The 25,167-nt window shown below is 37.0% G+C and overlaps 1 protein-coding gene across 1 annotated transcript; it reads right to left on the bottom strand.

Moving 5' to 3' along the window:
* Positions 1-3,015: 3,015 nt before the first annotated feature.
* Positions 3,016-24,767, bottom strand: LOC149191057 (uncharacterized). Its single transcript, XM_089412328.1, has 12 exons — positions 24,281-24,767; positions 22,205-23,043; positions 21,761-22,035; positions 20,977-21,114; positions 20,780-20,869; positions 9,346-9,429; positions 9,044-9,106; positions 6,822-6,857; positions 6,452-6,526; positions 6,271-6,348; positions 3,906-3,965; positions 3,016-3,810 (listed from the first exon to the last, which is right to left on the bottom strand). The coding sequence occupies exons 2-12, from the start codon at positions 23,022-23,024 to the stop codon at positions 3,274-3,276; spliced, it is 2,256 nt and encodes a 751-aa protein (XP_089268454.1). The 5' UTR covers positions 23,025-23,043; positions 24,281-24,767; the 3' UTR covers positions 3,016-3,273.
* Positions 24,768-25,167: the final 400 nt, after the last annotated feature.

The raw sequence follows: 25,167 nt of genomic DNA, 5'->3' as shown, positions 1-25,167 counted from the left end.
TATGAAGAACACAGTCATGTATGGAACCTGCAAGGCAGCAGTGGTTAGGGTTTGAAGCAGAAGGACTACGTTCTCTGCATAACTATTATAGCATAGAAGATCACTGCATCTGTAGGGATATTACTTATACTTGGTGATCAATAAGTATATAAGGAATATGATCTCGATGACTCTAATATGAATGTGCAACATGATGATCTCAGCGAAACGAATGAAGTAAAGATGCAGCTAAGGCTGATAACAGTATTATAGTGTTGTAGCATGATGATGCACAGGCAGCATGATGACTATGATTCATACTAGCAAGGGCAGTGTATGCACAGGCAGCATGATAACGATGATGCATGGGCAGCATGAAGCATGAAGATGCATGATGCAGCATGATGGTGCTACACGGTAAGGTGCAGCAAATGAACGAAATGGATAGGTGAAGTCGTCACCTAGGAGATTCAATTGAAGCAGAATATCTTCAACTGATCTCATCATTATAGGAAATGATCTATGCTCAGATCCAAATAAGTCAAAGTGTTGACTTCTGTTGTAAATGTATTAATCTCTCTCTCTCTCCTTCTCTGCTGAACTTTGAAGATAAAAGAAGATTTGATCAAAGGGTTTCCCCACACATTGTGGGGTTTGTCCCTGGCTTGCGCCACATCTTGTGTCCTCTTGTCTTGGCTTGTCTTCTACATTTTATATTTATGTTCTATCTGCAGTTTATCATAACGCTGATGTGATTGCTAACTGTGAAAATTTAAATAAATTACTCTAGCATAGAACATATCCAAAACTTGACATTTTATTATATTGATATTACTTTGATAAGATAAATAAATTATATGTGAAAATAATAACTATATATAATTTTATTAATTAATAGTGTAATTAATACTATTACTCAAATAATCGTATTAACTTCTATTTAGTTTAAGAATAGAACTTTTATATTCTATTTTTGTATTATTATATCCTTAATTCTCTAGGGTTTCTCCTTTGGGGTTTTTTTCTCTTCATTTTTTTCCTTAGCAATGTATTTTTAAGCGTTCCCTCGAGATATAGGCTCACCTTTGCAGCTTTTCATTCCACAACTGATCCTGATAATGAGTCTTCATTTATATTCTAAATGTCGATCACTAAAATGATGTTCCCTTTCCAAAGTGTTACCTCTGCACTCAATCTGGAGATATAGGCTCACCTTTGCAGCTTTTCATTCCACAACTGATCCCGATAATGAGTCTTCATTTAGATTCTAAATGTCGATCACTAAAATGATGTTCCCTTTCCAAAGTGTTACCTCTGCACTCAATCTGGAGATATAGGCTCACCTTTGCAGCTTTTCATTCCACAACTGATCCTGATGATTTGTCTTGATTTAGATTCTAAATGTCGATCACTAAAATGATGGAAACCGTAGGTTATCATCTGGATCAAAATTTTACCAACACCAATCACAGGAATCTACAAACAGGTATAGACAATGCTTTTAATATAAAACAGCATCAAACATGATTAATTACAATTTAAATAGAAAAATAAAATGGGGATGTTACAATTATTCGACTATATTCCATGCCAGTTTGTTGAGTTTCTTTTTCTTTGTAATTGACTGTTCTCTGTTTTCGATTTGTTACATCATTCTTTCGTCATTCAGCACATCATCCATCACCACTTGTTGCGTGTTTTCTCTGTTCGTATTCGTTACATGTTAATCTCTGGCCATTCTGACTTGTGCTGTTTCAAGCAAACCATGAATGCATTCTTTACTAAACCAAATACAGCTCATTATAAAACCCAAGAATGACACCCCTATAACAACAGAATCAAGAACCCTTGTATTCGTTTGGATTCACGTGGGCTCATAATAGCAAAGCCACAGAACGTGCCATCATGATGACAACAGAGTACTTCTCCAGTGCTTTCCATCACATTCCCTTAGTTACCATTTGCTAAAAACCAGAAAACAAAAACCTTTTCGAAAATATAAACAAAAACCCCTTGTCACTATTTTCTTTTCACCAACTGCTGTTATTATTTTCACGGTCAACTTTACCAATATTTTTATCCTTTCCAGCTTACTATTGACTGTTAGCGTAGAGATGCTAGCTGTTTCAATTTAATTTTATCAATTAGAAAAGCTCTCAGATTTCCAGCCTGTCTTATAGATGCCTTCTCGTATCTATCTTTTCTTAGAACAGTTACATTGTACTATCGTTGGAGCCCCAGATAACTTCAGCTTTGATGCCTTCTTCAGGGTTTTCATACAAATTGTGGTCACCAAAGGTGCTGAAAGAACCCAGAAATATCTCATCTCAACACACCTAATCATCAACAAGAATAGAAGATAGGCATTCGTAGGACTACAATACTCCATCTATCAAAAATATGTAGAGCGCATTAATCCCTTCACCCATACTGTGTGTTCCCTTTCCAAGAAAACACGGATGAAAGGATGTGGTAAACAAGACACAGAAATTGACCAAAAGCAATAGCAGCCCGTATGGGCAAAACAATAGGCAAAAATAGGTGAAATTGCAGAGGCATGGTCACAATCCACAGTGGGCAAGCAGAAAAACATATAGGGTGGCATCACTGATGCAAAATTCTGTAGATAGTCATTTTGGTTAGAAGATAAAATGGTAAAACTGCAGTTTCCATTATCATGTCAAACAAACTACAGTGGTGGCAAAGGGCTCTCCTTAAATATTTTTGTCTCTAAATGACCTCTGCTAATGTTGATGATCCAACTTCATCGGCAGGTAGGCGTAGAATTTTATTGCTCATAATGAAGAACCTATTTCCTTTTAGCCTTATTACTTCTATTTTTACAATTAGTGTGCAACATCCATTGCCTCATAAAGTTCAACAAGGAATCGAACAACAAATAATGTCAGCAATTGAGCAGACAACATTAATCTATATTAAAATTACTTCCGCTGGAAAATATACATCTGTATGCCAAAGATTTGAGACCAATATAACAATTCTTGGAAGCAAAATAAACAAAACATTTCACAAGACTGGATAATTTCTTTACGTCTTTGATTTGAGAATAAAGCACCAGTTTTGTGTATAGACAAGTTCACCAAAAAATGCAGCCTCAATTTACAGGTAAAAAACTCTATATAACTATGGTTTATGATCTGTATATTTCTCATATTTGAAATACTAAAATAATGCTTTAGAAAAAAGATGTTACTCCAAGAATCATGCCGAGCCCCTCTAAGAAATGGTGTACTAGTGAGGAATGCTGGGCTCATAAATTTAATATGCCAATTGTCAATTCCTCTCATTTGCAAACTGATCTCCAAATCCGAATAACTGTGGTGGACGTACAGCCCTGTTTGCATTTATTTGTTGTATATTTTGTAAATGCCTGTTTGCAAACTGATCAAATCTTAAAAAATCAGGTGGAGGTACAGCTACGTTCCCAAACTGCTCAAGTTCAAAGAATTGTGGTGGAGGTACAGCCCTGACTACATTTCCTTGCCGTGGCTGTAAATTATTATGTAGTACACGTTGAAACATCCCTTGATTATACGCAGGATGTACGATTTCAGGTTGGGCTAATCGCAAAAGTAGATTAGGTGCATCCCTATCTAAACCACCCCTTCCGATAATAGGTGGAAAAGGTTGCATATGCGCATGGAACATCTGCACAGCTGGAACATTTCCAGGTTGAATATGGCCTTCTGTGGGTTGTCTTTGCTTTTTGAGAGGAGGACCAATTTTCCGATCGAGCAACTTTGGCTCTTTCTCTGTCAATTTTTTTAATGCTTCCTCCTTAGCAGCCAGAGCCACATTATCTTCTACCTCCTGAAACAAAATCAATAATCACGTGTTATATGAAACAAAAATAGTGTAGGTAAGTCAATGACAAAATCTTAAACATGTTCTAATCTAGCAAATACCTTCTCCCACAAACTACACAGGTTGCATGTTTGACAGGGTTTCCCTGGTTCTCGAGTATGCTATTCATCAACGAAAACAAGGTTAATAACACAAAGGGTAATGATAGTTCTGAAATGCACATGCAATTTTGAGTATTATCTGAAATGCCATGTTGCAACATTGGTCACGTCCAAAGCAAAAAATTAGCAAATCCTGAAATATTTCATTATGAAAAAAATACCACTTAATACTAGGGCAAACTCACAATCAAACACTTCTATGAAAACCATTAACAGAACACTAACAAAAAGAGGCATTACACGGGAACTAAAGTTCTAAAAGCTTCACGAGGATGGGGTTACATCATTACCTTGTTTAAAAAACACAGCAGAGAACATCTTTAGACAAACTTCGCAAAATATTCTTATGCCATACGGACAATCATTTTTACATACAATTATGAAAAAAAAAAGCCAATACTGTGAATATATAAAGCCTGAAGCCTTATTTAATAATTAATTAAATTATTTGAGAAAGGCAACCTTTGAAGTATATACTCCTTTGTCCAATTGAAATTAAGCTGTAATTTTAGTTGAAGAAAAGGTATTTAATGTATTTCCATGAACCACATTTTTATTGGATACTCGGTCAAAATCACATTTAACTATAATTTTTGCTTTGACAGAAAAAACAGTTACTGCGTTTCCAGGGTTCATAACAATATTCTTGTTCAAATATAACACAAAAACATAAAGATAATGTGTTATGTAAAATCACTTTATCAATGGGTATGACCAATGTTACATTATAAAGTTAGGTTAGGGGTTATAGGGATTAACCACGTTAATCAAACTAGGTGTGCAATATATTGATAGTGCTGAGAGATGGTTAGCTAAAAAAGTCAAACCTAACACTGTTGAAATTAACGGTGTAATCTTCACATTTGGCTGCATCAAAATTATTTGTAATTTTATCATATTCCTAGGTTTGGGTAAGGACAATCTAGTCAACTCAATGCAGGCTCAATAACCCCTATTGGGAAAGCACCCCACCTCTTAAGTCATGTAAAAAAAATTAAATACACAACTCTTATTTGTATTTTCACACACTGTGATCACTTATTCTTTCTTATAAAAGTCATTTAACCCTAAAAGCACCATAAAACATTGAACTCTCTCATTCTTGGTTTGATATATCTTGTGCTCGGGTTATTTCTCTCTCTATGGCTGCACCTCTCTTCGCTGACCTAGTGTTGTTTATTTCTTTCTTCATCACAGCATTTGGATCATTTTGGTTCCATATGATTCTCTTGCTATCACTTCTGAATCACAACCTGATATCAAAGCAAAGGTCAACCTCACTCAATTCAGACGCTGATTTAAGGGCAGCAACTCTTTCTAGGGTTAACCTTCTTTACAGCAAACGCACTCTTCTTTTGCTGCCAATTCTTTTGCAGAAATTGTTGGTACCTCTTTTTCCTACCGCCAAATTAAATGGGGCACCCTTTCAGAAACTGAAAAAAGTTTGTATATCCTGAAAGAACCATACAAGGGATCACTAAGTGGAGCTAGGAGATACAGGTCTAGTTTTGTGGGCAAAGAGGGGATGTACAGTCCACTATTCTAGTATAGGATCCTGAAGACATGCAGATATGAACCCTTTCATTACTATATTTTAATTTGGCATGTATTCAAAATTCAAATTCTTATTGTTGATCTTAAAATTTTATAGACCTGTGTTATTGTGTTCTTGTATGTCTAGCTTGGGCAGTTAGGATGAGAAGTTGTTATCCTCCCCATGCAGCTTCAAATCCTGCTCATGATGTGTTTGCCCCTCGTGGGCCAATTGGAGCTGACAAGCTACCAGCATTTTCACTCTCGCTCAAGTGCTTGAAGGTAGAAAAGGTGTTTCTGAAGACTGAAACATTATGCCCAGTAGGTTAGTCCAACCAGTTGTCACCAACGTTGCTGGGCATCTGGCTAGTTCCCTGCCAGCAAGTACCCAGTTCAAATACAGATGTAAGGCACACTAATCTATGCCAACAGGTTTACAAGGGAAGCTATGCACAAAGCTGGAAAAACAGCCCTTGATTTTCACCGCAAGGTTTTCCTTGGAAATTAAAATATCATCACTAAGCATTTTGTTGAGTAAGTTGTACAGAAAGTTGGAAAGTACCATATCAAGAGCTTGTTATCCTTCAAAAGGTAGTTAAGACCGTGGGCCTGTCAAGCCTAGAAACAAAGGATAGCTAAGGGGGGTTGGAATATGCCTATGACGAGTGTTTGCACAATATCACGTTAATCATTTTCTTTGTAATTCAAAACGTTCATAGAAATTTAGCTCACATGAGACAATGTGATGACTTCATTTAATGAAGGAATGTACCTGACAAAAATGTGAATAATTGCGTGGAATGGTCTGTCGACAAACATAACACATTGTGCTTCCACACCTACAGGTCACCTGTAATGCATAAACAATCAATCATTAACAAGAAAAATTTATGGCAGCATTAGAACCTAATCCAATAGATCTCAAGAGAAAACAGTTTTTTGGCCAAACACACTTTATTGCAGCCATCTGTCTTGACTAGCTCGGCCTTGCAAGAGTTACATTCTCTTATCACGGCTTTTGACATCATCTGTCTCAAAAGAAAATTATAATGTAATTAGAAAAAAAGAAACACAAACAACAGTCAGATACCATTGACAGAGGAAAAATCACCTTCATGGGACATCAAATAAACTAGATGCAAATTAATATTCAGGAAGTGCAGCATTACAATGCAATTATGTGCATATTTTAATCTAGAAAATGCGAATCACCTACAGAATGAAACAACAATAATATAGAGTGACAGCTAAGAAACGCATTTCAGCGAGTAAGATACTGGCACAAATTGAAATATTTAACCAGTAATCAATGCATAGTGCTACCTCTTCAACTTTTCTCCGAAGTGCGGTATCAGATACCTGCATGTCATGCATTACGCCAAATGCTTTAGTACAGTAATTTATAAATGAATTTTAAAATGGTGTAATTGAATTTCCTTCTTAATTTATCAATATGGATTTCAAATACTAAATTTGTTATGTATTAGCCTCTGCAACCTCCATTACTAGTTTCCATTGATCTGCTATGCATCACAGTTTTAACTGGGGCCCTGGGTTATTAGGCATGAACAGTAAACAGCCTTTAACTATTGTCAAGGATGCTACAGCTTGACAAGATGTTTAAATCTCTAGTGATAGGAGAGACCTCCATAGCTAAAGAGTAAGCCAACATTTATCCTTAAAAAATCTGCATTTACAAAAAACTCTGAAAGTACACATTGCCCTTCCAACTACGGCCCAGATACATTAGACACAAAATAGTAAACTCACGTTTGTCAATTAATTAGATTGTAAGTACTAAGCAGTGCAAATCAATTTATTGAACCCCATGTATTTGGTATGTAGTATACATATTACAAGGCATTAAGAGACAATGGTCAAATCAACTATATCTCAACAATGGTTTGCATTACTAGGGATGTGAAGATGTTTATCTGCAACCACCATACCTTCGTAGCTATTTATAGATCTCATGTGAGGAAAGGGTTCCTTAATCTCACAAATACAAACTACTCTGGTAACAGTTATGCACTGAAATATGGTTGTTAAACATGGCTATTGAATAAGAGAAGAGCAAAGATAACGTATAAACACATGTACCACACATTAAAATTTCTTAGAGGCAAGAGTCCTGAAAACAGTCTGGAGTAGAGTTAGTGATTTAGAAGCACACCTTGTGCTGTGACTCTGTTGGTGTTCAACATTTTTAATGAAAGTTCTGTTCTTTGTATACGCTGTCATTATTAATTTTATGTATGTGCATGGCGTAATAGCTTAGACATTCACTCTCCCGCTATTGTCTTCTACAAAACGTTCAGATCTGTTATTGGGTTGAAATGTGCATGCAGTTACTGTTATTGTTAGTTTGATTATTTTACTGTTTACAATATCCATATTTTGGTTCTGACAACAACTCCCTCACCAAAACCTAAAAGAAACTGAGCTTTATAAACTGCAGTCGAGTTGCAACCATATATATTATTACATCCAAACTGTAATTGTGAGTTTCAAGTTCATTAAAAAAACCAGCTCATGGAAATCATTTGCCATGAACTAGTACTACTTACATCAGACAAATGAATATTGCACTGTTAATTTATTATGGAGACGATTTGATTGTAAGATCATGCTGTTTCTAAAACACTTCAAGGAAATCGCATGTTCCCTACTCGCATTATGGACTTAGACTGAGTATTTCTCCATGGCAAATCAATGATCTTCATTAGTACCAGATAAATTGGTCCAGCCCCATTTTCATCCTCTATAATAGAGGGGAATCATTGAAGCATGTTTTTATTATTAAAAAAAAAAATCAAAGCTTTTGTGGTAACTACTTTCTACAGTTTTCAACAAAGTTGTTATAAATATTCTTTAGGATATATTGTGTCCAAGTTCAAATATTCCGCTTCAAAATTCAGAGCAATATGATTTACAATTATTTCAGTAACCTCGGATCCATGTGCCCTAAACTATCTTGGCTTCTTTGTTATATTTTATGTATCATTAATCTTGCTATATTTGTCAATATGAACTCTTCTTCACTTGAATGGATGAATTGGGATAACCCAGGGCACGAGTTATATTATTATACATTAAGAAGAGGCAATGGGGAAGGCATTAGCACGAGAGATTTCAAGAGGAAATCCAGCAAAAAGAGGAAAATAAATTAGATATGATAAACAGATTGGAAGGAAAAAAAAAATAGTAGGGAACTAGTGAAGGATGTCAAGATTCAAAGGAGTTGAGGAACCGCAGTTGTTCTCATTCCATGGCTTTTACCGGTGTGTGCTTATCCTATTGGACCCCTTGGAAAATAGGGAGAAAACCTAAGAATGCTTACTGATACTTTTCCCAACTAATAAAAATGTCATTTTTAATAAAATAATAAAAATAAAATGGTTGCTTAATAAGGCAATGGCTATTGCAGTTGAATAATGGGTTACCTTTAATTATTAAAGGTTTATTTGGCAGGCATAACTGAAGAAAAATCCTTATGTTACTCAATTAAATATAAACAAATATTCAAAAGAAAACAAGTGCCATACCTTCTCAACCTCTTCACAGCGTAATGGTATGTGACTTGCCTCCTTGCATTGGGTACATGAATCCTAAAAGCATACAAGCATAGATACAGAAATGTAAGAGCATAAATCATATGCAATGCATATGCTTTCTCCTTAGTCATAGAACATTTTTGGAAAAGAAAAAGGTGGTTAGTGAACCAATAACCAAGAACTTCACAATCAAGTTCCAACCATTTTCAAAGGATGTAAATATCAAACTACATATATATGATAAACAAAGAGAGATCCCTCTTCCATAACTAGAAGAAGATGAGTTAACATACCTTTAAACATTTTGGGTTTGGACATTCCAAAACATGTACACCCTTGTCCACTTCACATGGGAAGTTACAAAAAGGGCAATAAACCTGTCATAATTATAGAAGTTAGTTTTATAAGTCATTTAGAAATGAAAAAATGACAATTAAGAAGTTGTTTTCCATTAATGAATAAGTATTAACGCTCATATAAAGCATCATGATGTTATAAAGGAAGAAATTCCTCGGATCTAATAAAAGAAAACCACCAAACACTCAATATTGAAATCTAATCAATTTTCCCCTACATGCAATTACATGGAGCATCATTTCTATTCCAAAAACCCTACTATGGAAAAAGTGTATTACTAAAACAAGTACCAGGTTTCTTCATGTTAAGTACCATATCTGAACATCGAATCAAATAAGAAACATCCAAGAATAAAATGGAAATTCTTCTCACTTTATTAATATGGAACCCTTTAATAAGAGGGGTGGAATGTAGTGTGCCTAAGGGGGTAATATGAAGTGACTAGGGAGGTACCCAAGGGAAATAGTAGTAGAATAATAATAGTGAATGCCATTCAATGTAAGGTGGACTAGGTCCACTATATTATTAAATAAGGCACACTATGGTAGTTAATATTGAATAAATGTATTGGACTTGATTAAAGAAGGTCCGCTAGGTAGTTAGGAGAGTTGGCCTGCAGAGAAGAGACGAAAGAATAAGTGTGAATTAGATATGTATAAATACAATTTCTTGTGATCATTGGATTCATATTCCAAGGTCCCTTGGACTCCTCATGACAGTTCATATTCCACACCATAACACTTACAGATTAGGTGTCTAACATCCCCCCAAACCAACAATTTGAAGGGGTGTATGTGAGTCCAAGTAGAGAGATGAGGAAAGCTGATAATGGCTAAATGTGTTCTCTGAATTTGGTGGTTTAAGGAAGACCATAAACCAAATGGGTATCAGAAGCTGAAGTCTTCAACTAAATGGTGGTTTAGGCTAACCACCAACTCTAGAACTTGGCTCTAATGCTCAGCAATTCCCAGAACATTTTCAAATTTGGCTAGAAGTTGATTTCTTCTGCTGACTAGAAGTGCTCACAAATGGTGATTTGAAGACGACTGCAAACTATTGGAACTTGGCTCTAAGGCTCACCAATTCCCAAAACATTTACTGATTTAGCTAGAAGCTGATGTCTTATGCTAACTATAAGTGCTCACAAATGGCAATTTGAAGATGACCACAAACTGATGTGGATTTGAAAATGACCACAAACTGAATCACGCTTATGGTTTTGATTCTAATTACAACTCTAACTGTGGCTCAGGCTTGAGGCTTTGGTTCTAGCTATGGCTTAGGCTCATTTGTACATACTACTGATAGGGCTTCAAAATTAGAAGCCTCACTGTGAAAGGACAAAAATCTTTCTACAATGCTCACAAGGATAAAGATCGAAAAAACTATGATCTTCCATGTGGCAAACTTGATGAAGGTGTTGGCTTCTATCGAAAATGCACCCATTAACAATGCAATTTAACTAATAAACTTACAAAAAAACTATTTATAAGTTACCAATATTCTTGATTTTAAATGTGAATTGATCTTTGGACATGAATATACAAACAATGCCAGATTCCCCTAGAGCCACACCATTCCAGTATAAGTGATATGTTTCTTTACATAAGAAAATGCTACTGGGTCTAGCAAGGATAATACAAGAAACAAATTTTCACTGTAATGAATACAAATAGAATCTGCCAACCATGTTCACATGAACAGACCAAATATTGCTCATCAAACAATTGGAGAATCACATGAAGAAGCTCATCCTTATATGGCCACCACTTTATGTTTCTTTCCAAGCCAGTTGTCACTTGTTTATAGGTTCTTTACAACTATATCATCTAAGGCCTACAAAAATGATGCCACAGTGAAATTATACTTGCTAGGATCAATCCCAAACTGGGACAAGTCAACTTGGCCTATCAGAGAACATAACTAAAAGCTTTCACTTGTTAATGGAACTGAGGGATTTCCAGTAGTTCCAAGAAAGTTTCACGAGTCCATGTACCCTCTAGCAAATAGGGTGCAAGTTGTTCTTCCAGAAAGAACTGTTCTAGATATGGCAGAACTAATTCAAGCTTCAGAATATCTCCTAAAATTGGCCTTGTATCTTGTGCAACAGAAATTGTTAAATTTAGATATGTTCTATGCTAGAGCAATTTATTTCAATTTTCACAGTTAGCTCAATATCTTTTCCAGATTAGCAATCACATCAGCATTAAAGTAAACCAATGTTGCATTAACGTTATCGGGATTAAATCGGCGCGGGGAAAAAATTCAGAAAAAATTGTAACATACAAAAATATTCATTTTTTTCAATTTTTTTAATATCTAAAGCATCTACAACATAAAATAAATACATTGACACATAAATATGATAAAAGAACTAATATATAAGATGTTTAATATCATTTCTAGTGCCACATCACACATAACAGTGAATCATGTCCTGAATAGTAAGTCCTGACTCATGACTCCCAACTCAGCCTCAAAATATCAACAAAAAATATAATAATGTATATCATATCATGAGTCATAATGTCATATACAATGAAATGAACCAAATAACTAAAGTCTAATACTACTGATTTCCTTTGCCCCTCTAGATGTAGATGTCAGTGGAGTTGGCAGTGGATTCTGCTGTGCTCTAGAAGCTGAAGAACTAGGAGCTATAGGAGGTAGACCACGTCCTCTACTGGTGACAGGGGTAGCTTGGGTAGGTTGTGCCACCTTCTCCTCCTCATAAAAATAATAATAATAATAATAATTATTATTATTATTATTATTATTATTATTATTATTTTATTTTATTTTATTTTTTCTCGATTTTTTCATAAAAATAGCCGAAAAAAATACATGTATTTATCGGCTGATAATATCGCCGATTTCAAAGACTCGCGAATTTACGATATAATCGCAATTAGTGCAACACTGAAGTAAACTGCAGATAGAACATAAATATAAATCACAGAAGACAAGCCAAGACAAGACGATCATGACACAAGGTGTGGCGCTAGCCAGGGACAAACCCCAATGTGGGGAAACCCTTCGTCAATTCTTCTTATATGATCTTCAATAGTTCAGTAGAGAGAGAGAGATAGAGATAGTAAATTTACAACAGAAGTCAACACTTTGACTTATCTAGATAAGGGCATAGATCATCTCCTAGGATGATGATCTATGTTGCATGAGTTTTTGGAACGTGGGAATGTTGGGAACTTGGGTATGGGTTTTTGGAATGGCGAGAGGTTTCCCCAAAATTTACAGGAAACGGATAATTGGGAGCGGTAATATTATATTATATAATAAAAAAATTTAAAAATTTTTTTTAATTATATAATTTATATAATAATCAAAATTAATATTGATTCAAAATACTCAAATATTAAAATCAATTTAAATATATAAATAATAAATATATAATCTCTTTTATATATAAATATATTCTCTGGGTGTCTCTCTCCTTGAGTCTCTCCCTTTTATATATATAAAATGTCAAGTTCATTATCAGTTCTCTGACATGTTTCTCTAGTTATTCTTACGAGAAAAAACAACTCTAATGTTTAAGCATTGACTGCCACATACAATATGCACACACAATCTTCTGCGATATATATACATAAACAACAAAAGAAATACTCATCAGCTTGACATCCCAAATATCGCCCTTACGTCGAGGTGCCACACGCTTCCTTAACCCATCAAGAGATTGCTCCAATTTCTCAATTAAGGATCTCGATGTTAAAGATGTCTTTGGCCTTTCTTCCTGCGAATGTTTCAACATAGGCTCATGTTTTTTGGGCAGTTCAGCATATTTCTCTATAGGCTTTGCATTCCCCAACCCTAGCGAACACCGGAACTCCAAAAAAAACAGTCTTCAAAGCTCCCAAAACTTTCCCAAGCTCCCATTGAAGCTCTCGTTGAAAAGGTAACGTTCCCATATAGTTCCAAAGTTCCCGGGAACATCGGAACCATTGGAACAAGTTTCCCACCTCTCGGGAGCGGTTCCTGTGTAACATAGATGATGATACATGAGATCAATTGAAGACATGTTGCTTCAACTGATTCTCCAAGGTGACTCCTTCACCTATCATATTGTTGCATCTCATCATCATGCTGCACCATGCTGCACCCATCATCACAATGTTGGACCTCATGTTGTTGTTGTCCCAGTGTTTAGCACTGTTGTACATAGTGCCACTACTGCACCATGTTGACCAATGTTCCAATGTACTTGTTGCACTATACTTGCTACTGTCCATGCTTTACCATGCTGCTGATGTCCATGATTCTCCATGCTTGCAGTTGTCCCATGTGTCACCAAGCTTGCAGCTGTCCTAGTGTCATTGCAGTTGTCCCATGTATAAGTTCGATGTATTTAACTGTTGCATGAAGACATGTAACATCCAACCATGTAGTTGCATCATACATAGTGTTGTACTATGCATCATACCATGCTGCACACTTTTTACATTATGTTGCATTGCTACCCATCATTGTATGTTGATAGCACTATTTTGTACTATGTATACAACTGTCATATACTATGTTGTCTATGTCACAGCATTCGTCACATCAGGCTGCACTCCTTTGGGGTATATAACACTCCATGTTGACCCGACATGTGGCTCCCACAGGATGTTCCAAGTCTGATCCAAATCTAGTCAATATTCTTGACCCAATGCACCTCTAACACTGCTTCAAATCTGCTTGACACTTTATTGTTCCTGACTGTTCTGTTTAGGGCACTTGGCCATACTGCTGCAGCCCTAAGTTCCTCTCAACAGTCCTCGAACATCCCTTCAAAAACTACGGACTAGGCAAGGAGAGATGCTCCTCCTCCACGCTAAAGGTAAGGGCTCAAGACAGCCCTCAAAACTACCCACACTAGGTTTGTTGTAGTGGTATGGCATGTGGCCTACCACACAACACTACGACTGCTCACAACACCCTCCAACAATGATACAAACCATCTGTTAGCCTTTAAACAAGCTAGCGTTCAACTCCCAAGGCCTAGGCCTCGGCCTAGCACAACAAGCATCACGGCTTCCTACAACAAACTTCGGACTTTGTTCAACCCATGAAACAGTCCTCCAACCCATGCTGCCCTACCCTCCCATGTTGTGGCCTCAAAACAGAGATCTCCCTTTAGACCTGCGGCTAGGGCTACGGCTTGAACGCATAGCAGTTTAGGGCATATAGTAAACCCTTATAGGACAGCGAGGGAGTAGCGGTGAGGGTCTCCTTTTGACTGCGTAGAGCCTTCTTTGATTAACTACGTTAGGGCTTCTCCATTAGGGCAACGTTATCCGTTAGGATCTCTTCTCCTACTAAAACCCAAAGACAAGTAGAGAGGAAGAGATCCCAAGTGTGTGTAGAAATGATTTGAAGGCCACCTCTATTTATACTAAAACATTGAGCACAATTGGGGTTTATATGGTTGTTGGATGACCTTAACGAATTGTCCCATAACACTAATAAATTCCTATCTCCATGAATACTTATTAGAATCAGATGATCTTTAGATCAATCCTACACCTCTCGATGAGAGGGATCCAAGAAAAATATCAGTTGCCATTAATAAGATGACCCACATGGATTTTGGCCCTAGTTGTCAATTTTAACAGAAATGTTCCCTTCAAGGCTACTCAATATTCTATGCAAATCTACAAGTTGCACAGGAGGAATATAGAGCCCAAATACATAACTCAGGGATGGCTATTGTGCATTGTCATTGTTGGCTTCATTTCATTGAAATCCATGACCACTCTAATTGAAATGGATGACATGAGTTTTTCATGGGACTTTTCTATGATCAATGACAATTTTCAGATTCTCAATTGACAATCACAATGCAAACAAAAAAACTAAAACTAAGAAGAAAGGATTCTCTACAAAAGATAGGAGATGAAATGCTTGAAAAAACCCTCTAATACCACAAAATGGATGCATAAACAAAGAAACAATTGAGAATCTCTATTAAGCAGAGTAGACAAAATCCGGCACACGACAAGTAATAAGATAAAGATAAATGTATTAATGTACAACCAATGACCACAAAAGTAAGTCAATGGAATTGTGTTAGGTACAATGATGTCGATACAAAGCGAGAGAGCTAAAGTGGATCCTATAAGAGAAAAAGAACAGGAAGTACAAGAGCATACTAATCTAAAACCCTAGACAGCCAACTCCAAAGAATAAAGAGGCAATTTAGGAGAAGGATGTACAAGATGAGTGGCTAATTGGCCTATGGTACAAATCGTAAGAGGTGATCCTGGATCACTAGAGCACTGTCTCCAAACATTCAAGGCCAAATGGAGAAAACTCAGCATAGATGCATGTCTTGAAGAATAATGGCTAGGGGGCTTAAGCGAATATTGTGCGACTATTTGCAAGGAGGGTCCAATTGCTGAGGTCTAGAGAATCTCAACGTGTGACTAAACTAACTGTTGGAATAAGGTTGGTCTATGGGAGCCTCTCAGATCTCACAGACACAAGAATTAAACCCCATGTCTTCACTAATCTAGAATCACCCATCTCCATCCACCACTTGGTGCCCTACATTGGGAGGAGGCAATCTATCAAGTAGAAGATGATCTCTAAACTCCTGGAGTGGATGTGGATGAAGGATGCAAGCACAAAAACAAAGAAACTCCTACATATATAAGGCCAAATGGAGGGTCCAATTGCTAAGGTCTAGAGAATCTCAACGTGCGACTAAACTAACTGATGGAATAAGGTTAGTCTAGGGGAGCCTCTCAGATCTCACAGACACAAGAATAAAACCCCATGTCATCACTAATCTAGAATCACCCATCTCCATCCACCACTTGATGCCCTACATTGGGAGGAGGCAACCTATCGAGTAGAAGATGATCTCTAGACTCCTGGAGTGGATGTGGATGAAGGATGCAAGCACAGAAACAAAGAAACTCCTACATATATAAGGCCAAACATCTCTAATCGGAGTATCTAAAGAATTGATCCAATGTCTTTATCTCACAAAAAAAGATAGTGGAGCCACCCTCGGATCTCGTAATAAATTGGACAATGAAAGATGAAGTGCTCCTTAGTCTCTACCTCTTGGAGATGGCACAACTAGCAAATCTTGTCTACACAGCTAATCGAGATGTTAGTCTCAATCCGTAATCCATAAGACCCAACTCTAAACTAGCCCAAGGATATCCAAAGAGCATGCATCCAATGGCTGGATGTACAAGGAGCTCGGATAGTAAGTCCATCTCTCATGACCATGTAGTGTTCAACCAAGAAGGCCATCTTTGGGCATAACCCCCTTCGGTTGATCGAAGTTACCCTCATAAACTGCCTATAAATGTCCTCTTTGATGATCATGTTCAGCTCTTGTCGTGTAGATAGAAGGTGACCATGTGCATCGAAGGAGTATCTAAAAGGGAGGAGGTGATCCATCATAATACCAATGGATGCTAGAAGATCTAAGACACTAGCATAGCAACATGGAGAACAAGCTTGCAAACTAATGGATGCAATGGATTCCAAGGAGCAATAGGCCAAGTATGGTTACCAGTCTCGTCCCTTTGCAATATTGGCTAAGCTCCAATGTGGTGCAAGAGTGAGACAAGGCCAAACATTGTCTTGAGTCGAAAGGGATAAGCTCCAAACTCTGCAAAAATGATGGGTGGGGGGGCTAACTACTTGCACTTGATGATGCGATGAAGAAGGGTGATATGTACTCTCTATTGAAGACCAATCTAACTCTAGTCATATATGACCCCACACCTTAGAGCCATATAGGACAGTAGGCCAAACTAGAGTACTTAAGAGTGGCATCTTGGACGATATGTCCTGGAAGTAGTTCTGGAAATAGTCTCTCAAGAAGAGCAAGGGAACCATATCCTTTGTTGACTTGAGGAACTTGGATGATGAGCTATCTAAGAACATACAAGGAGGAAGTATGGTTAAACATGGATTGAGGATCAGGAGGGAGAGGAGAGTGGGGAGGGAAGAAGGTACACCAAAAAATTTTGGGGAGCCAATAACAAAAGCCCTCAATTCACGCCTTTGTTAGAAGATGAAGAGGTGTTTTTCATGTCAAAGCAAACAACAATAGGAAGCTTTGAGATGAGGATAGGACGGGTGGGTATGGGAAAAGACATGACAAAGTTGGCCATGGAGTACTTTACAATTGTTGTCATAACATTTGTTCATAGGACAAGATCTAGCTTTTAAGGGGCGCAGGGAGGATTTGGGGTGATGGGGATGATATTGAAAAGCAACTTCCCAAAAGGCAAAAGAAAGATAAGTATAGTTGGCATTGACCAAATCAAGGCGTGAGAAGGAGGATTCAAGTGGGAGCCTCTATCGAATAAGGGAAGCAAAGATGTGAAGATCACCCTTATTAAAGAAAAGGGTGGTCCAACACTATGTCACCTAGTTCCAATTTGAATTCGAATTTGACGACCTTGAAGTTCGACAAAAATTCGACAGTGAAAACACAAGAATGCAAGGGCACAAAGGCACAAGCTCTGCAATAGCTCAAGAGCACGAGAGCAAGGGCATGAGGGCATGACTATTATGACAACCATAGATCATTATATTTGGCGCACACACACATCCACTAGCTCCTAACTCTCTTTTCAAGTGGATCTACTTGTGGTTTATGCTTTGATCTGAGTGGAAAGACGCATTTCCACTGGCTCTGATACCATTGTTGGGTTCTACACTTCTAAACTAAAGATGAAAGAACAAGCATGAATGCGTTTCATTAAAGAGATCTACATATAAATAGAATTCCTTGTGACCATTGGATTCATATTCCAAGGCCACTTGGACTCTCCTCATGACTATTCATATTCCACGCCATATTCCTTACAAATTATGTGTCTAACAAGGAGTTTGTTGTGATTAGATTTTTCTAGAGTTCTCTTCATAATTACAAATTAATAATTGAGGAATTCCTTATGGGATGTGTGTGGAAGATTATTGTAATTGGAGCATTAGCTCACTAGGAGGTTATCCCTCAAAAAATGACAAGTTGGGGGGAGGGAAGTAGCCAAGGTCAAGTTGGCTCGACATCGAGTAGCTGTGAACAAGAGGAGAAACCAAGATGAGAATGCAATGGCACGAGGGCACGAGCTCTGCAGCAACTCAAGAGCATGAGAGCAAGGGCATGAGGGAACAACCATTATGGCAACTATAAAGCATTATATTTGGCGAACACACACACGCACATCCACTAGCTCCTAACTCTCTTTTCTAAGTGGAAAGGCACATTTCTGCAACTTCTAATACCATTGTTGGGTTGTAGAACAAAGATGAAAGAATAAGCATGAATGCATTTCATTAAAAAGATCAACATATAAATACAATTTCTTGTGAACATTGGATTCATATTCCAAGGCCCCTTGGACTCTCCTCGTGGCAATTCATATCCAACACCATAATCCTTACAGGTTAGGAGCTTGTTGTGATTAGATTTTTCTAGAGTTCTCTTGATAATTACAAATTAGAGAACTCCTTACGGGATGTAAGGAGTCGATTCCTTTTGTAAAAGGATCATTTGTAAGGTGTTGCCCTACCTCAAGTTTTCGTATCATTAAGCGTTAAGTGTTCTTAATATTTTGCATATTATTTTATATTCAGATTTTTGGTATTTAACATTTCATATTAGAGCCCTTTCCTAAGCCAAAGTAGGAGTTTTTTTCTTTTTCATGGATTTTTTTATGGGAGAAAAAAAAACCAGGGCCATGACATTTAAATGAATTTCTGTAGCTTTATGGACTGAATTTGCAGTAGATTGCAGATCTGAAATCCTCACAATAAATACCCAGATTTAAAAAAAAAAAAAAAAACACATCTCAATTGAAGTTCAGGAGGTCAAGATATCACTAATTTTAAATCAGCAATTTCAAGGTTTTTTCATGATGGCCGCACAGACTGCAGAGCTCATATCTTTTGACAGAGACCTCTGTTACCATCAGACTAGCACCACTGCAAAGGATATTTCATCCATTCAATTTGATATATGAGTAATGAGTACATTACAACCATTGCAAGTTTCACCCCCTAACCCTCATGAAGTGGAAAATGGCATTATCGTCAAGGATCTGAGGCAATCAAAGATATGAAAAGTCAATCACTAAATGTCAAGAGATAACTATTATAGGGTTCACATACCCTTACATCAAGGAAGAATATAATCAAGAAAGATATTCTTGGCGTGATCTCAAGGATGCTTGTAATGATTGATATTTGGATAGCTGTCATTTTTGGGAATGACAGCTATCCAAATAGATGGACAACAACAGTTGGTCATGGCTGCATGTTTTCAGCTTGCTTATTCCCCCATTGTAATCTGTTATGTGAACAAGTTCTCAAATATGAACGGATCTATATATTTGGATCCACGTGATCAGGATAGGCATTTGGAGCACCATTTTCAGCCAACTATTGAGTTTGGGTATCTTCAAAGGGGAATCAACATCAGCACTTACATTGGCTCTACTATTATTCCCCTTAGGTATCTCCCTAGGTACCCCACATTACCCTCATAGGTACTTTAGGATGATGGCATATGACTAATTCCTTTGATGCAATTCGATACCTTATTAACGAGAGGCTGCATATTTTTCCTATTAGCCATTTAGCTTTAGATCAACATCTGCATTAGCTGTTTAGGGTAAGCTTGATGAGACATAGGTCCAGTCTATTTTTGGCCATTACTTTTATAAATAATTGTACATTTTTAGACAAATTACTTTTAGCATCCCTGTGTTAAAAATATTATATTAGGACATTACGTTTACTTTAGGAGTTGAGGACAAGCTATATATTCAAGGCTTTACCTTTTGTATTGGGCTTACCTTTATCCACAATTTTGCAAGTTGAAACATATATATTAGAAATATGTATTATAGCCTTGATTCACTGGTGAAGCTAACAAAATATTGAGCTGTCCACCAAGGTTCCACTCTCATTGTGTTCTGCTCCACCCAAATAGCACGTTAAAAGGGGAGAAGACTGAGTGCAAGTACTCAATGAATTTGGTGGAATAGATAGCCCTCAGTCATGGCATCTAAACCAAAGGAGATCCATGATATGTGGTGCATCCCCTCAGGGGATGTTTCTGGTAAGACACACATATACACACACAGCAATACATCTCTATCTCCAACTCTTCCATTATGTGCTCATACAAAAATCCTTTAATTCTATATTTCCTTTATATAAGCATGCCTATTAAAGCTCAAAGAAACCTTCTAAAAACCTTCAAAATTTTGATAATATAAGATATAAAATAAACATGTAAAAGAGACATCTAAAACACTAATAAAGCAAACGAAGCTGACAAAGAGTACAGACTCTTGCACAAGGCCACAATTTGGCAAAATCACTGGCACTCACCAAGTCTTCAAGTTTGGCTTGTACTATAGCTTCTTGAGCTTGGCGCTGTTCATATCTCTCAATGATATCACTCGGAAGAGCTCTCCGAACCTACAAAATGAAAAAAAAATATCTTGTTCAATTACTCCATTCTCTATCTCTCATTTTCCCCATGTATCATCAACAACAAATCAGTGTATTTCTTCATAAATGCAAACCTCTGACAAAGGAATTGACTCATTGCAGCCACCAGTATCCATGCAAGGTATAAAGGCATGTGATTTGAAGCCTCCGAATGTGATTTCTTCTACATGCTTCTGTAAACAACGAGAACAAAATAGATGCCCATCTGCACACTGTAGAAGATTGAATTTATAAATTTTTATATTAGGAGTAAACATAAAATGCCACCTAGAAGGCAAATATTACAACAAAGGAAAGAGAAAAGGGCACGAAAGAACAATAGCCTATTCAACCATGAGCTATTTTCCATAAGCAAGTGACTTATTTTAATTGAAAAACTTCTAGTTTGCGAGAGGTAACAAAAGCAACAACCATATAATGGTCGTTTAAATTTCTAACACTTGTAATGGAGATCTATCTAACCACCTCTACTAGCTGCAGCACATAAAAGAATGATTCAAAAAAATTATAGTTTATGACTAACTAGCCCATTCTCAACTAGGCAATCAAGGCATCAAGCTGGATTAATATGGCATCATTTTTAATTTCTGGTGTTATCAAATTCAGGAGACCACTTTCCATGTGACAACTAACAACTAGATTTATTGCATAACATAAACCATATTAAAAAATAAATAAAAAAATTCAAAATTGTATAAGATATTAAATGACCTACCAATGTTACATAAACTCAAAGTGCCATCTATTTTGATAAAAAGAAGCAAAGTGCTTGAAACAATGGAAAAGCAATTTAATAACAAGACTACCAAACAAACATTCATGCAAGTGTCATAAATACTAATATATTAAAACACATACCTGTACCATCTCTTCAAATGAAAATTCACAATAGCAACACCCACATTCGATATCCCTTACTATGGGTTGGCCTTCCTGGTTTGTACCTTCTGTTGCTACTTCATCAGAGCCTTTTAAATGTTTCGAGAAATCTTTCTGCAATGCAGCCCATTCCTTTTCAAATCTGGAGCAAATGATGTCTGGTTTATTTCTCATGGGCCTTGGGGTTTTCATGAATTTCAACCCACCTACAGGAATCCAATTCACATTCTGGAAAACAGCGCTTGAACCTACCACTGCCAAATTCATGAACATAGTGCAAATATCCATGAGAACCAAACACTAAAATAAATGAATCCATACACTTACATGATATACCAGACGACATAGAAACCATTGAAAATTATTGAAGATTTAAGAGGGCAGTGAGGCAGAAGGTTAAAACACCAAAGCAAGATTACTGACCTTCCTTGGCAGGACGCTTTAATGAATCTTGCATGTCTTTACAAGCCTGTTGAACAGCTTTATATGTACAAGTGAAGTTTTTATTGTGAGCGTTAAAAGCATGTCTTAAGACTGACATCTTCACAAGAGGAAACTCTTCTGACAATCTATACATGCACCATTCTTGATAAAGATATGACCGTGAGAGTGCAGGATCATTGTCTTCTTCTAAATTAAAAGATGGACCAGCTTCACTCAAGTTAATCTTTGTATTGTCCATTTGCACTTGAACTAAAAGGTCTGTTCCTTCCACACCAACTTCAGCCTGCCCTTCATCCTTTACAAGTTCAGAGCTTCCATGTTGCAAAAAATGGTCAATGGCAGACTGCAATACCATTTCCCCTGGCAGTTGTCCCCAGGTCTTCAAAAGTTGGGACTGTGCTTGTTCAGGAGAAAGCCATGGAAACACAACCAGAAGTTTCGCTATCATCTCATCCATTTCAGGTCCTTGTGCTTCAGTCAATTCTCGACGACTCATCGTGAATTGGAGATTGTTGATCCCTGCCATCTGAGAGCTTTCTGCTTCTAAATTCTTAGGAGTCACAACATTTCCACCACTTGTTTTATGAAACTCACCTGCTCCATTCAGAGCCCATATTCCCTTATCCTTTTGGGAATTATTAAACCGTCCCATGGAAGAACTTTCTGCTTGTACATTCCTCCTTCGAACACTCATTACTTCTGAAGGTCCTTCATCATCTGAGGAATCCAAAATAACAATTTTGCCATCGGCAGAATTGGAGGCATAGTCTGAAGATGACGAACATACAGAAATAGACATTTTGTCGAATGAAAAAGGCCTGCAAGTCATTCAAAGTGGCTTTTAAAATCTAAAAGAAAATAAGAACTAAGAATGAAAATTAGAACCAATGCTTCTTTTGACAAAATCGGGCATGGGAACAATGAAATCCCCAGTCCTTTGCACTCATTTCAGGCAACTAGAATGCATTGCAGTAAAAGAGCTGCACTTAATTTGGGAAAACAAAGTGTCCTCTTGAATTCTTCCATCGCAAAAGGGTGTCCAACAACATTAAATCTAACTGATACCTATGAAATATTCCAAACAGTTAACAAAAGGCTCTTAAAATTTCAAGAAAAAAATAGAGATGTCCTTTCAAGGCTGCATAAATATCTTCAACCCAAAATAAAATATAAAAAGCAAAAAACAAAAAACAAAAAAAACCACACAAAAAAACAGATCGAGGTAACACTACTGTCATCTTAAAGTAGGAATATAAATATCACTACTCTGAGCTCACATCCCTCAAAAGTGCGATATACAAGTCGACAAAACCTCAAACAATAGTTATTCCAACCCTATTGAACAACTGCAGAACTTGCTTTGGATAATCGGATGCAAACTGATAAAATGACCAAAATGGTTTCGCCACAGAATGCACAAAAGAAGCAATATGAATATCACCACTGCAACCTCAAATCCCTTGGAAATGCGATATACAGCTCGAACAAAACCCCAAATAGGAATGATTCCAACCCGATTGAACAACAGCGAATCAAACCTTAGAGAATCCACTAAAAATGCCTAAACTGGCTTCACCACAGAATGCACCAAGAAGCAATATGAATTCAAGTCTTCCCATTAAATTCACTTATGGTCCAAAGTCCAAACGATGATAGGAAACTAAAGGGAAGTTATTTGCTTCCCCCTTCCAGTAATATAGGTGCCAATTTCTTCAAAAAAACATAGATTCCAAACCCTGCACCACGCAGGAATGTTATGAAGGACTGCATGTCCAAAATTCGAAAATTAAAATCACCTAAACATGCACTGAAGTTCAAAGCAAAATTACTTTCTTTAACAGAGCATGGTTGCTCAAACTGATAATCCCCCGATAGAATATAGCTAAATTTTACATAAAAGAACCCTGAAGAAGACTCTTGAGTCGCCTTTTCAAATCTTCCCAGCAAAATTAGATTTCTAAACCAGTAAGCCAACCTATTTATTGAGATCAATTTCGTTGAAGAAGAGCTTAATTAAGTACACATATCAAATGCATGAAAACTGAGGGCATATACCTGAAATTCCTGTAATAATGAGCCCTAACTTAAGATTTCTTCTGTAATTTGCTCTAATTCCGCTTGGAACCGGACAGAACAGTGAAAACAACTGTCAGAAAACAATCCTTCGGCTCAAGAAATAGTGGACTCTTAAATACGGGCATATGAGTAATAAAACGAAGTCACTCGAAATCGAACTCAAGAAGTTCAGGTGACTTCGTTTCGAAGATGGATATATATCTTCGTTCCCTTATTCCGTCCAATTCATGAAGCCATGAGGATGCCAAGAAGCAAAGATTTCTGCAATGGACTAGTCCCAATTTTCAGCAGATTGTGCGCTCGCGGAACCATATTGGGTGCCTCCACCATATTTAAGGGCGGGGCTCGATCAGTGCAAGAGTATTCCCATCGATCGATATGAGGGAAATCGTGAGGTAGTGTGCTCAAGAGGGGATTTGAATTTTCTGTTTCTGCATCTCTGGTAAGCTTTCAATCTTGTAAGGCAACGCATTGCAGCTTAATAACATTCTAACCCTGGTTAGCATCTAACTGCGCCCCTTGGTGATCCCTGTGTCAAATTTAGAACCACCATCCGCATGGTGTTCTTTTTCATTAAAAAAGTAAAATACTAAAGAAAGGAATAAATTTTTTCCCATTTAGCTTATGTTATCTTCCTCTAATCTCTAGTTAACGTTAGAACCACCATCGGCATGGTGTTCTAATTCATTAAAAAAAAAGTTGTGATTAAATAAAGGAATCTTTTCACAATTAAGATACGGTATTTTAGGCCGGCTGTATGCATGTTATCACTTCATGGAAAAATATTTTTTATATCACGAGTAAGAAGTTTATTTTTTTAATATCCGAATATTATGAGTAAGATATTAAATTATAATAAACTTAAT

Source organism: Pinus tabuliformis, chromosome 3_1, assembly GCF_031772625.1.
Source record: "Pinus tabuliformis cultivar Carrire ecotype Pingquan chromosome 3_1, CPIR1, whole genome shotgun sequence".
NCBI classification, from domain to species: Eukaryota; Viridiplantae; Streptophyta; class Pinopsida; order Pinales; family Pinaceae; genus Pinus; species Pinus tabuliformis.
This window is presented reverse-complemented; position numbering and strand designations above follow the sequence as displayed.

Bases quoted from the DNA above. Each gene is read 5' to 3' on its own strand.
- LOC149191057 (XM_089412328.1), bottom strand. From the start codon at position 23,024: ATGTCTATTTCTGTATGTTCGTCATCTTCAGACTATGCCTCCAATTCT. The intron at 22,036-22,204 runs GTCAGTAATCTT...TGAATTTGGCAG, and splicing joins AAAGCGTCCTGCCAAGGAAG to TGGTAGGTTCAAGCGCTGTT. The intron at 21,115-21,760 runs GTATGTGTTTTA...AATCTTCTACAG, and splicing joins CATTTGAAGAGATGGTACAG to TGTGCAGATGGGCATCTATT.